The sequence below is a fragment of the Ambystoma mexicanum genome, chromosome 12 (assembly GCF_040938575.1).
Source record: "Ambystoma mexicanum isolate Mex_15411 chromosome 12, UKY_AmexF1_1, whole genome shotgun sequence".
Taxonomy (NCBI): domain Eukaryota; kingdom Metazoa; phylum Chordata; class Amphibia; order Caudata; family Ambystomatidae; genus Ambystoma; species Ambystoma mexicanum.
This window is the reverse complement of record NC_090936.1, coordinates 664,936,449-664,951,755: the sequence shown is the minus strand read 5'-3', so window position 1 is coordinate 664,951,755 and position 15,307 is coordinate 664,936,449. Positions and strand designations below refer to the sequence as shown.

Sequence of the window (15,307 nt, the reverse complement as noted above, 5' to 3'; positions counted from 1 at the left end):
AGGAAAATGTCCGAGCCCGACTGAGGGAGACCGGAAGTGTGATAAGTTAGGGGAAGGGAACCCCTAAAAGTGCTGTGATTGAGAGGTCTGAGCCCAATCAAGGGAGGTCTGCGTGAACATTTTGTTGAACTGTGAAATAACTTTTGGAACGCTGGAAAAGTGACTTTAACGTGGAAGGCCAAGCGGGCCTCGATCCACGTTTTGAACTGCTTTGTTTTGAGAACCTGAGCCAGAGTGTTTCATCCTATCTATGGGGACCGCATTACTATGTGCTGTCCAATGTGGGGAGGAGAGCTGACTCAGCAACTTTGATTCTTTATATTCTAACACTGATTTTCCTTCGCATACATATTCCCCTTTGCACACTTTAGGCAGGCATTAGGTTTTGTTAGCATAGGCCATTTTGATTTGACAGATACTGACTAAGACTGCGCTTTCTTTATTATTTGATAGTATAGACTACTCCCATCTTAGCTATGGGGCAAAGGAGGAGGTTTTACAAACCCTGAGAATTGAATAAAGGTTTTACAAATCGTACCTTTTGTGTCAGTGTCATACTTGTGATACCACGTCTCACTTACAATGCCTTCAAATAAACAGGAAAAACGAGGAGGCGGCATCGCAATAGCATTCAAAGAACACCTAAAAATAAGAACAGACGAACCACTCCACATCCTCAACTGCAAACCCATGATCATACACCTAACAGCGAGCCCAAAAACCAACATCACATTCATCCTGTTGTACAGACCTCCAACTTACGATCCATCCTTCGTTGACCACTTCATAGAAGCCATCACCAACAAAGCCATCAACCACGAACACCTAATCATCCTGGGGGACTTCCAACATCTGGTTCAAGCCAACTCCCAAAATTCACTGACTGAACAACTCACCTCCATGAAACTACGACAACTAGTAAAAGGGGCAACACACTCGGCAGGACACACTCTGGACGTAGTTTTCGCCGAGGAAAAACTCATCACCACGGCACCACCAATACAAATACTGTGGAGCGACCATCTCATCATCCCATTCGTAATCACTCTGCCTACGCAACTTTGCAGCCAACCCCCTAAACTCTCAAACACCACAAAAAGAAACTGGAAAGACGTCAAAGAAAGCAACCTATTCGAACAACTGGAGTTAACCAAACCCTCAACAACATAATTAGAGCTAGATGATCTAGATGGGAAAGCAGAGATATTACACAAATGGATCGCAGATACAATTGGCAAGATAGCCCCGGAAAAACCATTTACACCATCCAAAAAAGAGCAATGGCTTAATGGTTTACCCCACTATTAAACACCATGAAAAAGAAAAACAAAAAAGATGGAACTTGAATGGAGAAAACATTTCAACCAAGACAAAAAAACATTGTTCCGGAAGCAAATCCGTGCATACAAGAAGGAAATACTAAAAGGCAAAGAGAAGGCACTACGATGGCAGAATCACAAAGGCCACCAACACACAAAAAGAAATGTGTTACATCATTAAATAAATGAGAAACCCAACAGGCTGTGACAAAACCCTAACCCCCTTGTGGAAACTCTGCAATGACCATGCAGACCCCTTCAACAAAAAAAGAAATCAATGACATCCGACAAACCATCCAACAGAGGCCAACCGACAGCAACATACAACCAAACAAACCTATCTCAGAACCGCAACACAAACTCGATAACTTTCCAGAAATATCAGCAGAGGGATTCGCAATGCTGGTAAAACACAGCAAGAAAGCGGGTTCACCGATGGATCCCTGTCCCCCGGACATCTACAAATCAATCCTTGCACAAGGAACTCCAGCGGACTTCTACAGAAACCTTCTAAATCTATCACTAGCAACAGGAACCGTACCAAGGACCTTCAAATCAGCTTACATCAAACTACCTCTGAAAAACACAAGCAGCGACGTAGATGACCTCTCCAACTACAGACCAATCTCTAACATCCCCTACACAGCAAAACTCCTTGAAACCTACGTATACAAACCCACCCAAGAATACGTCGAAAAATGCCACCTGCTAGACCAAGCTCAAGTCGGCTTCAGACCCACAAGAGGTACAGAAACAGCACTACTATCCATCTGGGACGACCTAAAAACAAACGCAGACTCCAACACAACATCAGCCCTTATTCTGCTCGACCTCTCCGCAGCCTTAACACCCTAACCAAAAGACTAGAAGACATAGGCATAACAGACAGTGCTACGCTGGACTAAATCATTCCTAGCAGACAGAACAGAAACCGTTTTGATTAAACCCTTCAAATCCACCCCACAAGTTAACGACTGTGGAGTGCCACAAGGATCCTCACTATCACCACTGTACTTTAACATCTACCAAACCCCAGTTATGAGAATCTTCACGAAAAAAAACATCACATGCTACAACTACGCAGACGATACTCGAATCATCTACAAAATCAAAGACACCCAAGCCGATCATTCAGACCTAACCAACTGTCTGAAAGAAGTCTTCAACTGAATGAATGCCAACAACCTGAAAATCAACCCAGGAAAAACAGAAATCATGATCATATCAAAAGACGAAGAGAAGGAAACCGCCATCCTGTGGCCAACAGAAATGGGAACCGCACCATCACCGTCTAAGGTAGTAAAACATCTGGGAGTCCTGATGGATAACACCTTAACCTTAGAACCGCAAATAAACGCAACAGTCAAGAAATGCTTCTTCCTCCTCCACACGGCAAGAAAATAACTTTCCTCTCCTTCACACACAAAACTCTCACTATCGTCACCCTCATGTCAAATATCGACTATGCAAACAGCCTCTACCTCGGAATACCTACTGAAGAAGCTACAACGGATCCAAAACACAGCAGCCATACTACTCCTCAAACTCTCCAGAAGAGACCACATCACCCCTGCCCTAAAAACACTACACTGGCTCCCAGTAAAACATCGTACCACCTTCAAAACAATGTGCATAACGCACAGGGCAATCTGCGGACAAGGAAAATCTACAAGCCAACGAGACCCCTCAGGTCAACCAACGAAATACGCCTGGAACTAAAACCTTACATCAAGAAAAAACTCGGCGGAACCGCCTTCTACCACTTAGCCGCAAAAACCTGGAACAACCTCCCAAAACAAATAAGGAACACCAAAGATCACCTTAAATTCAGAAAATTACTGAAAACTTGGTTCTTGAATACCACCGATTAAACCGAAACAGTAGGACAAAATGACTAAACGGGAAAGGACATTGACAAGCTCCCAGAACCGACTGAGAAGCATCCAGGGCAGCGGGAGGGATGACGCCGGACAGAGTGGTTCACATACAAGACCCATGGAGACGGAGGCAACAACCCCAGCCAATCCTTACCATCCCCAACCGCCGGTTTAGATACAACTAGGTACCACTGGGTTGTGGAACTGGCGAGATACCACCAATCACCACACTAACTGAGGTATGGAGAATGGCAGGCACACTAGCCATGTGGGTGGGGATGAGGAACATGCAAGGTTGTTGACAGAGCGGGCGGAGGAGGCAGCGAGATGTTCAAGGGGCCTCGAATGCAAAATGGGCAGGAACCTTCAGAGGCACAGGGTGCCTAAGCACCCCATCGGGTGAAATTTCGCGAGCCCAAATGGTCAATTCAGGATAGAGATGCCAACTAACCAATACCACTAACAATTTCCTCCTCTGCATACACCTCTCAAACTCCAGACCAAACACAACAACAAACCTCCAGCACAACAAACCGCACAAACTTCACTACACTGCAACAACAAAACAAACACACAGACTCGCACATCAGTACACAACGACTACTGGCCGCATACACCACAGGCCCAGCCGATGGACCCACCAGACTGAGCCTGCCAACAGCACATCACTACACTCTTGCACTTTTCCAGCCTCTACCCACTAACTCACCTAACATCTCTCTTTCAGAGCCGCCAGAGTGCCAGGGGACCACTCCGGTGGTGATAGTGCGCGGTACAAATGTCCTTTAACATTAACATTATAGGACTCGGAGTACCTTGGAAGGGCAGGGGCAATTAACAGCTTAACTGCAGTCCTCCAAGAACACCTGAGCCACGCAACAAGACCAAGGTAAGTAGATGGGCTTGGAACCGTACCTCATCAATGAAGAACTTGGTGCAGCAGGTTGGTCCCCAAGGTGAGGCGACAGTTGCCCCCAATTCGGTCTTCTTGGCTTGAATGGCTGACGAAGGAATTTGAGGGGACAGGCAAATGCACTTGGGCAGTGGGATGCCCAGCAGTGGGTTTTTGCGGCACCTGTGCGTTGGATCCCTACACAAGCTTCGGTTCAGCAGCGGTTATGGTCCGGGAGACATTTCTTCGGTTCTCAGTCCTCGACTCAGGTGAGGGGACTTCAGGGAGTGGAAAGGCCCAGAAGGATGCCCATGAGGGATCAGCTGGTGCAGCGCTTCACATGACATTGCACCGCAAAATAGCATAGGTCCCAAGGTATTGGGAGTTTTCAGCCCGGGAAGGTCACAGCTGTTTGTGGGATGGCGCAAAATGCAGGCGGCCTTCAGTCATCTAAAAGAGATCTACCCTGTCATTCAGAATTTTGGGGGGGGGGGGTGTTCAGTGGTCACTCAACGGCTCTGGCAGTCCCTTGGAAGTTGCTGGGATGTACTTCTTCCAATTCCTCTTTGGATCTTCAGTCTAGTGGTCGACTGAGGTTCAGCTCCAGAACCCTCTCCTTTTATGCAAGAAAACAGGCTGAGCCCACCAATCGCCATTCAAGCCTCTCATGCAAAGCTGGGGAGCAGCTGTCCAGGGGCACAACCAGCCTCCCAATTCAAACTGATTCCAGGGAGGCACACTGCAGGACAAAGAGCAGGAGAGTTTTGGTTACCTCCCCCACTTCCTGTCCTTTCAGGCACTCAGAGAGCCTTGGCAGGCTTTCCAAGTAAAGCCTGGCAAAGACAAAAGACCCATCAGAACCTCTCCCACCCGGTAAGGTAGAAGACAGCTCACATAACAGCAAGTCATCATCAATAGGGCTTGAAAAGGTCCAGCAACCATTTTAGACAAATGGTGACCCCTGTGTCCCAACAGTTGCTGAGAAGACAGCCTGCGGTATAAGGCCTCAAAGTTATGCAAATAGGTACACTGCCACCAGCCTGTCAGCTGAACTTGTAACAGTAACTAAAAGTTACTCAACCAGTGAGAAAGGGGAGACCACGTTTCCCCTCAGCACTCCACATAAGGTGGGGTGTGACGATCTCAACATAAAATAGGAAGGGACAAAAAGGGTGCCCCCCTGCCATGGTAACAGTATTTAACTCTGTTAAAAGGAAGCTCCAGGAGCTTCCAGCAACACTGCACAGAAAGTGCTGTATGCTGCAATAGTAAAAGGTAAAAGCCCGAAAACATGGAGGAAAGCATAAATCCATAAAAGGGTATCAAAAAGAGAGAAGGGGTTCCCAAGTACAGAGTAAAAGACTAGGTGAGTGTGGAAAATGGTAACCCTCACTCAGAAGAGTCAGATAAAAACCAAGAGTCCAGCAAAAAGTGTTGGGGAAATCACAGGTGGAGAGAATTTCACCCAAAAAGGAAATCTACTCTAACATCCACCTGTGCAGGCATTGAACTGTTCTCGCTTAACTGCGTTTATACAGCTGGTTCATGAGGTCCCCCACTCCCCTCCAGTCTAGTGCATGTCCGCTATTCATGGCAAGTGTTTCTTCTTATCCTTCAGCAGGCTTGCGCGCCATGTCAGCGTTCCTGTTACTTCCATATGTGAACTGCCAGCATGTACCCTTAAAGGGATAGTCCAGTAAAAATGTTTATTTTAAAAATAGATAGGCAACATTAAAAAAATAATACTAGCACTTTTTTTTAAAAAAACTTCCTATGTAAAATTTTGAGCTATTCAAGCTCAAAATTCGCAAAAGCAAGCACATGGGCGCATCCATTTTGTGAAATGGATGCCCGCCTGTGCTGGCTTTTGCGGCACTAATGAAGGAAAAGGCAGCCAGCTGTAGTAAACAAAAGCTACCGCTGGGTGGCTTTTCCTTCATTGGTGCCGGGACTCGGAGGACACGGACCGGAGACCAGAGCAGGAAAGCTGCAGCTGAATCTTGGTAAGTGCTATTTATTTAAAAAAAAAAAAAAAATAAGCACTAGCTGCGTTTTTTTTTCCTAAGTTTTCCGGGCTGGAGGAGCCCGGAAAACTTAGAAATAAAACCGCAGCTTTAAAAACGTTGTATTTATGTTTGCGCAAACATAAATACAACGTTGTGTTTGAAAATGCTGCGGTTTTTCTTTCCAAGTTTTTCAGGCTCCTCCGGCTCGGAGGAGCCTGAGAAACTCGGAAAGAAAAACCGCAGCGTTTTCAAACACAAACGCGTTGTGTTTCTGCCTGCTGTGGTTATCACTTTGGGTCTCCGGTGCTCCCTTGGGGGAGCACCGGAGACCCAAAGTGAAAGCCAAGGCAGGCAGAAACACAACGCGTTTGTGTTTACATGCCGCAGTGTTTCTGCCTACAGTGGATTTCCCATTTGGGGCTCTCGGGCTCCCCACGGGGGGCCCGAGAGCCCCAAATGGGAAATGCTAAATGCTGCAGTGTTTCTGCCTAAATCTGCCTTCCCATTTGGGGCTCTCGGGCCCCCCGTGGGAAGCCCGAGAGCCCCAAATGGGAAAGCAGACTTAGGCAGAAACACAACGCGGTTGTGTTTGAAAACGCTGCGGTTTTTCTTTCCGAGTTTCTCAGGCTCCTCCGAGCCGGAGGAGCCTGAGAAACTTGTAAAGAAAAAGCGCAGCGTTTTCAAACACAACGTCGTATTTATGTTTGTGGTCGCTTCAAAAGCGACCGCAAACATAAATACAACGTTTTTAAAGCTGCGGTTTTATTTCCAAGTTTTCCGGGCTCCTCCAGCCCAGAAAACTTAGAAAAAAAAAACACAGCTAGTGCTTATTTTTTTTTTTTTAAATAAATAGCACTTACCGAGATTCAGCTGCAGCTTTCCTGCTCTGGTCTCCGGTCCGCGTCCTCCGAGTCACGGCACCAATTAAGGAAAAGCCACCCAGTGGTAGCTTTTGTTTACTACAGCTGGCTGGCTTTTCCTTCATTAGTGCTGCAAAAGCAAAAGCCAGCACAGGCGGGCATCCATTTCACAAAATGGATGCGCCCATGTGCTTGCTTTTGCGAATTTTGAGCTTGAATAGCTCAAAATTTTACATAGGAAGTTTTTTTAAAAAAGTGCTAGTATTTTTTTAATGTTGCCTATCTATTTTTAAAATAACATTTTTTACTGGACTATCCCTTTAACATCATTACACTGCCCCATTCTCAGTACTACAGACAGCACAGAAAATCCTTTACAGAAGAGGGAGGTGAAGTAAGGCAGACTCAGAGATCCTACACACGCCACCACCAGGGGTTGCATTACTAAGTAGATGACTCCCTCTAATTCCCAGATACTCTGCTCCCCCAATTAGGTTAATGAATGAGATTTTATCACATCTAGATACAAAGTCAACACACAAATCGAAGAAGGTAACGGAAGCGAGATCATAAAGGATTTGGCAATTCAAATACAAAACTTACCAATTCCACACCAATAACACCTGCTCCAATGACAATCATTGTTTCAGGTACCTTCTTCAATGATAAGGCACCAGTGGATGATACGATAGTTTCTTCATCAACCTAGAAACATTACAAAATATAACAAGAATGAACAAGATTCTGGCTGAAAACATGAAGACCCATGAACAGAAATGCTCTCCCCAACTAACCAAAATGAGGAATAACCATTTTGTAAATTCTCAATTTTGACTTGATCGCCGGGTGTGAAGTTGAAGACCAATACTCGGAAGACAGGGAAATTTGGCTACCATTCAGCAGAGCACATTTTACATGCAGTGACATGATGCTTCATAAGTGTAGTCACAAGATAATACAGAAGAACTGCCCAACATTCAGCAAGGTTACAGGACATGCACACAACCATGATTAAGTAAATGTATAGCTCATTATCAAACAATGACTATACATACCTCTATTCCAGGAAAAGGTGTAACCTCTGAACCTGTAGCTATCAAGATGTTCTTCGTGTTGACAACCTGTGAGCTGCCATCTGCCTTTGTTGCTGTAACTTGGTTCTTGCCGGTTATCTTTCCATAACCTTGGACATGCACCACCTTACATATAGAGAAAAATATGACAATCCTTTCAAATTAAATGCAATTTTTACTCTATATCTTACCATGGTAGAGGGCCCCGATTTTCAACATATCATCTAGGTTATACTATAGATTTGCAGACATTTCATTGGCAATGAGCATGCAGACTTTGACCACCTGAGGTCATCCCTAATAATTTCCTCCAATAACAAGTAGAAATCAAAGAGAAATAGTCTGAGATAATTTAAACCTTAGCAAAGATAAGAATCATATAAAAACATGCCATTTGATTTGGAACAACGCTTAGGCCTCAGGGCCTAGATTCGTCAGGATAGGGACAGTTGTCTGATTCTTCAAGATTCTTCTCAGGATGGTATTGGGCTTCATGGACATTGGGCTTCACGATCCCCTGGCCACCCAGATACTGGGCTTAGCCTCCTCCACCAACTCGTGAATCTCAGATACTCTGCTCCAGCAGAGTCCTCTTCTCTTCCATACCTCCTTATTACTACTGAGTGTTCCTCTCCCTTCACCACACCCTTTCTCCTCTTTCCTCTCTTAACCACTGCACCATTTCATCATCTCCGCTTTTCTACTTTCAACCTCCTCAAAGTTAGACTGCAGCTCACTTATTGCCTCCTCCTATCCTTACAACACTGATGTTTTCATCATCTCCTCTCCACTCCTTTGCTCCACTGAGAACTCCTCTCCCTCTTTTACGCTGATGTTCTTGCTACCTCCCCTCATTTGATCTTCTGTTACCTCTTCTGAACTGTATGAATGGCTTGCTTGCTCTACAACTACCAATCCCCTCAGTTACTTTAATTTGTGTTATGAACACAAGCACATGTCTGTGGCCCAAGGTTTCAACTCCGCGCATTATCATCTTGTAATCATTGCACGGTTTCTGGTGGAAAGGCTGCTCCACGAGGAACCACACATTTGTTCCTCATTTGTGAGTGCTCAGTTTCAGACTCCAGCCTACTAGTCACAAATTCTTGCTGTGCTGGACTGTGGTCCTCTGCGTGAGCACAGTTCACGAGCGCTGCCTCGGATTCAACCAAGCTGTTACAGTTGCATTATTCATGTCACAAGCATTGACAGGAACAGTCTCAATGGGAGATAGAAACATGGGCTTGAGGTGCCCAGCAAACATATTCTTAGTTGATTTTTGTCCGGTCCACCTTGCTTGTGGATTATAACACTTGTTTTGCTGTTGCCAAATTGGTGGGGCTTGTTGGTAGATGTTAGGGAGTTTTACTTAAGTCCACCTATGGTAGAACTGCAGTAGACTCCTTTTACTGTACATGGTTCCAATTCTTATATTTGGCCTCAATGACCCAAAAGGTTAGGTAGCAATGACAGAGCTGCCAGGATTAGTCTAGGAGGGAAGAAGGTCTGTAGGCACGTAAAAAGAACTCTGGGTACACCGATAGTCAAGAATACAATTATACACAAAATATGGTTATTATAAATACTAAGGCAACTAACACAATATTAGAATCAAAGATAAGTAAACATTCACATTCATACAGTAAGACATTTAAGCATTACTCAAGGTAATAGTAGACTTTAGATGAACAGAAGTGAGTAGTCAAAGTAGTACATCAATTCTTGTAACCAACATTAAGTAACCCAACACAGATACTGGCAAGTACTTTTAAGCAGCCTTTACTTCACGAAGTCCAACCCTATCTGGGGATAAGAGTCTGAGTCAGAGGAGGCCCTGGGGAACCAGGGCCCCTGGACAGCAAAACAAAGGAAGGAAGATGCTGTCAAAGTTCTCAAAAATAGCAGGTTTCTTCTATGTTGCAGGTACATACAATGTTTAGGTAAAAGGTGGCTCAGGGAGGACAGGTACACTCCCTAAAGGATTGTAGACTAAAGGACCAGTATCCTTAGGCCTGTGAGAACACGGTTGGGTTGTCCACCCCAATGTGTAAGCTCAGGAGTCGTCCAATTTCACACAGCAAGCACCCAGGTGGGAACCCAGGAGCAGGACAGTACTTTTTCTTGAAGAAAGAAAATGGTGCCACCGGCGGGTCCCCAGGTGAGGAGACAGCTGCTCCTGTTCGGATTCTTGGCCTTGAGTCTGAAGAAGGAAACTTTGCCGTGAGCAGATGGTCAGCTTCTTTGGATGGGATGCCCAGCAGATGGTCTTCACGATACTGGCTTGTTGGGACTCGACACAGGCTTAGGTCTGGCGACTTGTCACACAGCAGACCTCTCTCCATTTCTCGGTCCCCGACTTGAAAGGGCAAACGTATCAGAGCGAGAAAGAGCCACTGGAGGTCCAGTCTGATGCCCAAGAAGATCCAGACGAAAATGCACATCAGAAGACTATGCGCAGCAAATTAGTTCAGATCACGGGGTATTGCAGCCGAGGACAGTCGCAGACCTTCGATGGATGGCTCAAAATGCAGATGGTCGAGCCTTGTTGGTCCCACCAGTCCCACCAGTCGAGGGTAGGAAGTAGGTTGGTCTGGATCTTCCCTGTTGATCAAAACAGGAGGCTGGAGTGGTGTTAGGGAGAATTCTCAGAAATGTGCTAATTCCTCTCTACCTTATAGACCACCAGCAACTTTGCTGGATTTTGAGAACTTGATTTTTTTAACCTGGAGAGAGTGAGATCCTTTTTTCCACTTGTGTATTTTTGATGCGATTTGAACACTTTCTTTTGGTTGTGGAGTCTGACAAACTCCATAGGCATCATCTTTTACATTGTGTCACGCAGCACATTCAGTGCAGTCGCACAGGGAAGTCTTTCAAATTTCCCCGTGGTTTAAATACCTTCTCTTGGATAAACTAATGTTTCCAAGATTTACTTACACTTTTAACTTTCTAGACCCAGCACACACCATCTTACAATAGGGTGCTGGAGGGGTTACTTAGTATCCCCTTTGTCTAGCTTCTCATGTAACAATTTTATGTTCCCCTTTCCTCGAATGGCTGGTGGCAGTGATTTACTTTTTAACTACGGTGGTGTGCTTTTACCGCAGCTGCAGTAAAACACCCAAAGGTGCTATTTCTGTCAAAATGGCCCAGTCTTCTTTTTTCGCCATTTCATTGTGGAAAAGTCCTTCTTGACATCTACTCTGCGCGCCAAACCAGGTTCGGTCCCTTTGTTCGTTTTGCCTTTAGCGGGATTCACGAGTGAAGCCCGCCTCTGGCTCCAGGGTGTCTGGCCGGAGCAGGAAGCGAGGGAGGTGCCTGAAACTCCCTGTGCCTAGTCTCCTAGGAAACAGGAATGCACTCCTAGGCGATTGGCCAGCTGGCTGTCCGGCAAGGACAGCCACCCTGTTGGGTGACTGACAGCTACACTGGAATGAATGGGAGAAACCTGCATAAAAAGGTGAGGCTTTTTGGCTTGGAAGGCAGAGTCGACCACTGGACGAAGGAATCCGAAGAAGAACTTGGAAGAGACGCCTGCTGGAACTCCTGGACCATTGGTTTGACGGGTGAAGCCCAGCTGCTGTGCTGAAGCTCGAATTCGACCTCAATTAGAGAAGCCCTGCAAGGACAACTTCTCCCCTTGAGTTGGTGGGATAAAAAGTAAGCCACCTAGACATCCTTTCGGAGCTGGTTGAAATTCCGAATAGCAGGGAGAGGAACACCAGATCATGTGCGTTGCTTTTAAGTTGGCCAAGAGCTCCAGGAAGATCCTCTGGACTCCCAGGAAGCAGGACTGACCAAGCCTGAGCCACCTCAGAGTGCTGGACCCCAGATGCAAGGAAAGGCCATCTCGACAGCCAAGAGTCTGCAGTGCTGCTATTTGCTTAGACGCGAGGAGCTGAAACCGCTAAGTACCACTGAATAGAATTTGGGATTGAGAGGGGTAATTACATCAACTTCTTTCGCAAATACACACGGAGCGCCAACGCCGCGCATGCATTTGCAATAGGCCAATGGAATTTAACCCTGTTATTATTCATACAACTAACTACATAGGAATGACTGCCAAACCAAAATGGAATCTAATTTTTGTTACACAAGAAATGCCCAGATTTGAAAAAGGCACTAGTGTTGCCGAAACACGTTATCAGAAAGGCACATTGTTTGATGGATATAAAATACATGATTGACAATCATAAAACTGTTTTTTATTATTGGCTGTGGCGCAATGCAATATTGAGGGCAATACAATTACTTGCCACTGAATAGAAGTTGGTCCTTTTCTGTCGCCGACCGTCCCATTGCAGTGCAGGAGTCGTCCAGACCCCACGACTGAGGCCTAGGAACAAATGATCTGCAGAGCTGCACATTAACAGAAGCCAGCCAAAGCCCTTTTCTTAAAACCATAGGTACTGTAAAGTCTAAGAGAACTTACCTCTTGTTGTGTAACCTCATTTGATCTCAGTTGAGACTGGTCTTAGTTGCTTTTATAGAGTTGCTAACAACTTCTTTACCTCACAAACCTAATCAGCTCGTGGCCCTGCTTTGATTTCTTCTTTTCTACAAAGTCTTCTAATATATTGTGCAAGTCTTTTACCTACCTGCAAGTAGTGCTTCAGCTCACCTAGACTCTGACATTGTGTTTAGTCTTCCTTCCAGGAAGGGGTTAACTTACTTTGCATTGGGGGTTACCAAAAGTACTTACCTGCTTCAGAATATTTGTGAGATCTCTTGTTTGGTCTAATAAACTTTTTCTTTGGCATACTCTAAGTCTGGTTCTAAATGCAAACAGTGGTATATTAATGCGCACAGTGTCCTAGTTACTAAAGTCACCTGAGGGTGTAGGAAGTGTCTGTGTGCCATCCCAGAAGGGTATTTACTAATTTAGAAATATTAAGAGTGTGTATTTTGGAGTGTACGACATGCATTACTTACCGTAATAGCATTTCTGCTTAGATTCACATGCTATGCATATGGTCCGACATCCAGTGGTTACCGCAGAGTATTGCGTCTTGTCTTTCGGGGACCGAAAGGGGACGTCGGCATAGGCGTGTCTAACACTATTCCCATCGTGACTTGTAGTGTATCCAAAATCCCTTACGCACCGAGGTCCCTCCCATTGCATTTTTTCTGCCATGATGGAGCCCAAGGCTATTGTGAGTGAGTACATGAAGAAGAGAGAAGTAGTAAGATGTCTATGTTCCTTCCACCCTGAGCGGGGAGGTAGGGAGGGCGCATGTGAATCTAAGCAGATACAATCATCAGAAATGCTATTACGGTAAGTAATGCATGTCTTCTGATGCTTGTTAATCTGCTTAGAATCACATGCTGTGCATAGACTAGCGAGCAGTAGCCGGAGTTGGAGGTGGGTTGTGAGAAGGAACAGTAGAAAAAAGATTTCTTAGTACTGCTTGAGAATCAGACCTAGAATGAGTGTCTAGACAATAGTGTTTTGTAAAGGTGTGTACAGAACTCCAGGTTGCCGCTTTGCAAATGTTCCTCGAGTAGAATGTCCTCTAGGCTTGAAGGGCAGTTCTCTCTTGGCAATAGTGTGATGCATTTGACAATCCACCTTGAGATAGCTGATTTAGAGACAGGGTCCCCTTCTCTACCAGCTGCCACTGAGACGAAAAACTGGTTTGTCTTCCTCAGTGGATTAGTTCTTTCCAGATAGAACATGACTGCCCTGCACACATCTAGTGTGTGTAGGCTTCTTTCGGCCATGCTAGTTGGATTCTGGAAAAAGGTAGGTAGTTCAATCGATTGGTTCACATGGAACTTCGAGATGAATTTAGGCACAAACCTGGGATGAGTGCGCCGAACTACCTTATCCCTCTGGACTGTAAAAAAAGGGGTCTAGAAAAGAAAGAGCCTATAGTTCGCAAACCCTTCTAGCCACTAGGAAAGCCGTTTTATAAGAGGTCTTTTAGACTTGATTTATGCATTGGCTCAAGCGGAGCTCCCATGAGCCTGGTCAAAACTACATGTAGGTCCCACCAAGAAGCTGGGTGAGAAATGTGAGGATAAATCCTCTTAACCCCTTCCATAAAGGCCTTGATCACCGGTCACTACGACACCTTTTGTTGTGATGTGGTGTAGGATGATAGTGCAGCCAGATGAACCTTTGGGGAATTGAAGACCAACCAAGTATCTAACAGATGGGTAAGGTACAACACAATGTGTGTAGGTGAGCATCGATGGGATTGACGCCCTTGGAATAACACCAGATGACATCTTAACATTAATAGCAATAACGCGTGTTCGGTTTTCTAGCTTCTCCGAGTAGGTCCATGCACCTCTGAGGGAGCTGTAGGTGTCCAAACTCTATGACTTCAGGAGCCAGGCTGCTAAATTCAGAGTTTGTGGGCATGGGCGTAGGGTCTCCCCCCTGTCCTGAGACAACATGTTGTACGGGCAGGATAGTTTTACTGGTGGGGAGAGGGACATTTCCATCAGATGAGCGAACCAGGGTTGGCGGGGCCACCAGCATCATGGTAACTGGTTCCTGGTGCATCTTGTGCGCTATCCTGTTGAGAAGGGGAGTCAGGGGGCTGGGGGGATATGGGTGGGGAGGGGGGTGGAGCGTAGACAAATTCCCCTGACCAGGTTATACAGAGACCGTTCCCCTTGGAGCAGTTCTGGGGTGTCCTGGAGGCGTAGTCTTGGCATTGGGCGTTCTCCTGAGTCGATCTCTGGGAAGCCTCATTCTGCGAAGATGTTGGACACCGTCTTCGGGCAGAGGAAAATCTCTGCTGAGCACGTCTGCCAGAAGATTGAGTTCCCCTGGAACATGTTGGGACAACAGAAACATCTTGTGTTTGAGAGCCCATATCCAAATGTTTTGGGACAGCTTGGATAGCCCTGGAGAGTGTGTGCCCCCGTTTGTTCAGTAGTACATGGCTGTAGTGCTGTCTGTAGTTGTATCTGAAAGGCCTTCAATGCCTTGAACACGGCTAATAGTTCCAGTAAATTTATGTGGTTGGACGCTACTCGAGGGGACCACACTCCATGTGCTGTCTGCTGAAGCAGGTGAGCTCCCCACCCCGTGAGCGATGAGTCTGTCGTGAGAGTGGCTTCCACTGCAGGGGTGGTGAAGGTCTTCCCCTTCAACAGGTTTTCTCTTGACCACCACTGCAGAGAGAGAACGAGGGCTGGCGAGACAACTACCAGATCTTCCCAGTGTCAGCTGGCCTGACACCAGTGGCTTTTGAGCCACTCTTGCATGGGATGCATGCGCAGCTGCACATGGGAAACCAAGTATATTCAAGACGCCATCATTC

General features: G+C 45.9%; 1 protein-coding gene across 1 annotated transcript in view; it reads right to left on the bottom strand.

Annotated features, from left to right (window-relative positions):
* The window catches only part of DLD (dihydrolipoamide dehydrogenase), a 644,498-nt gene that overhangs the window by 354,776 nt on the left and 274,415 nt on the right, over nt 1-15,307 (bottom strand). The window contains exons 7-8 of the mRNA XM_069629155.1: nt 8,010-8,153; nt 7,558-7,659 (exon numbers count right to left, since the gene is read on the bottom strand). Coding sequence (XP_069485256.1) covers nt 7,558-7,659; nt 8,010-8,153 — 246 coding nt within the window. The remainder of the gene's footprint in view (nt 1-7,557; nt 7,660-8,009; nt 8,154-15,307) is intronic.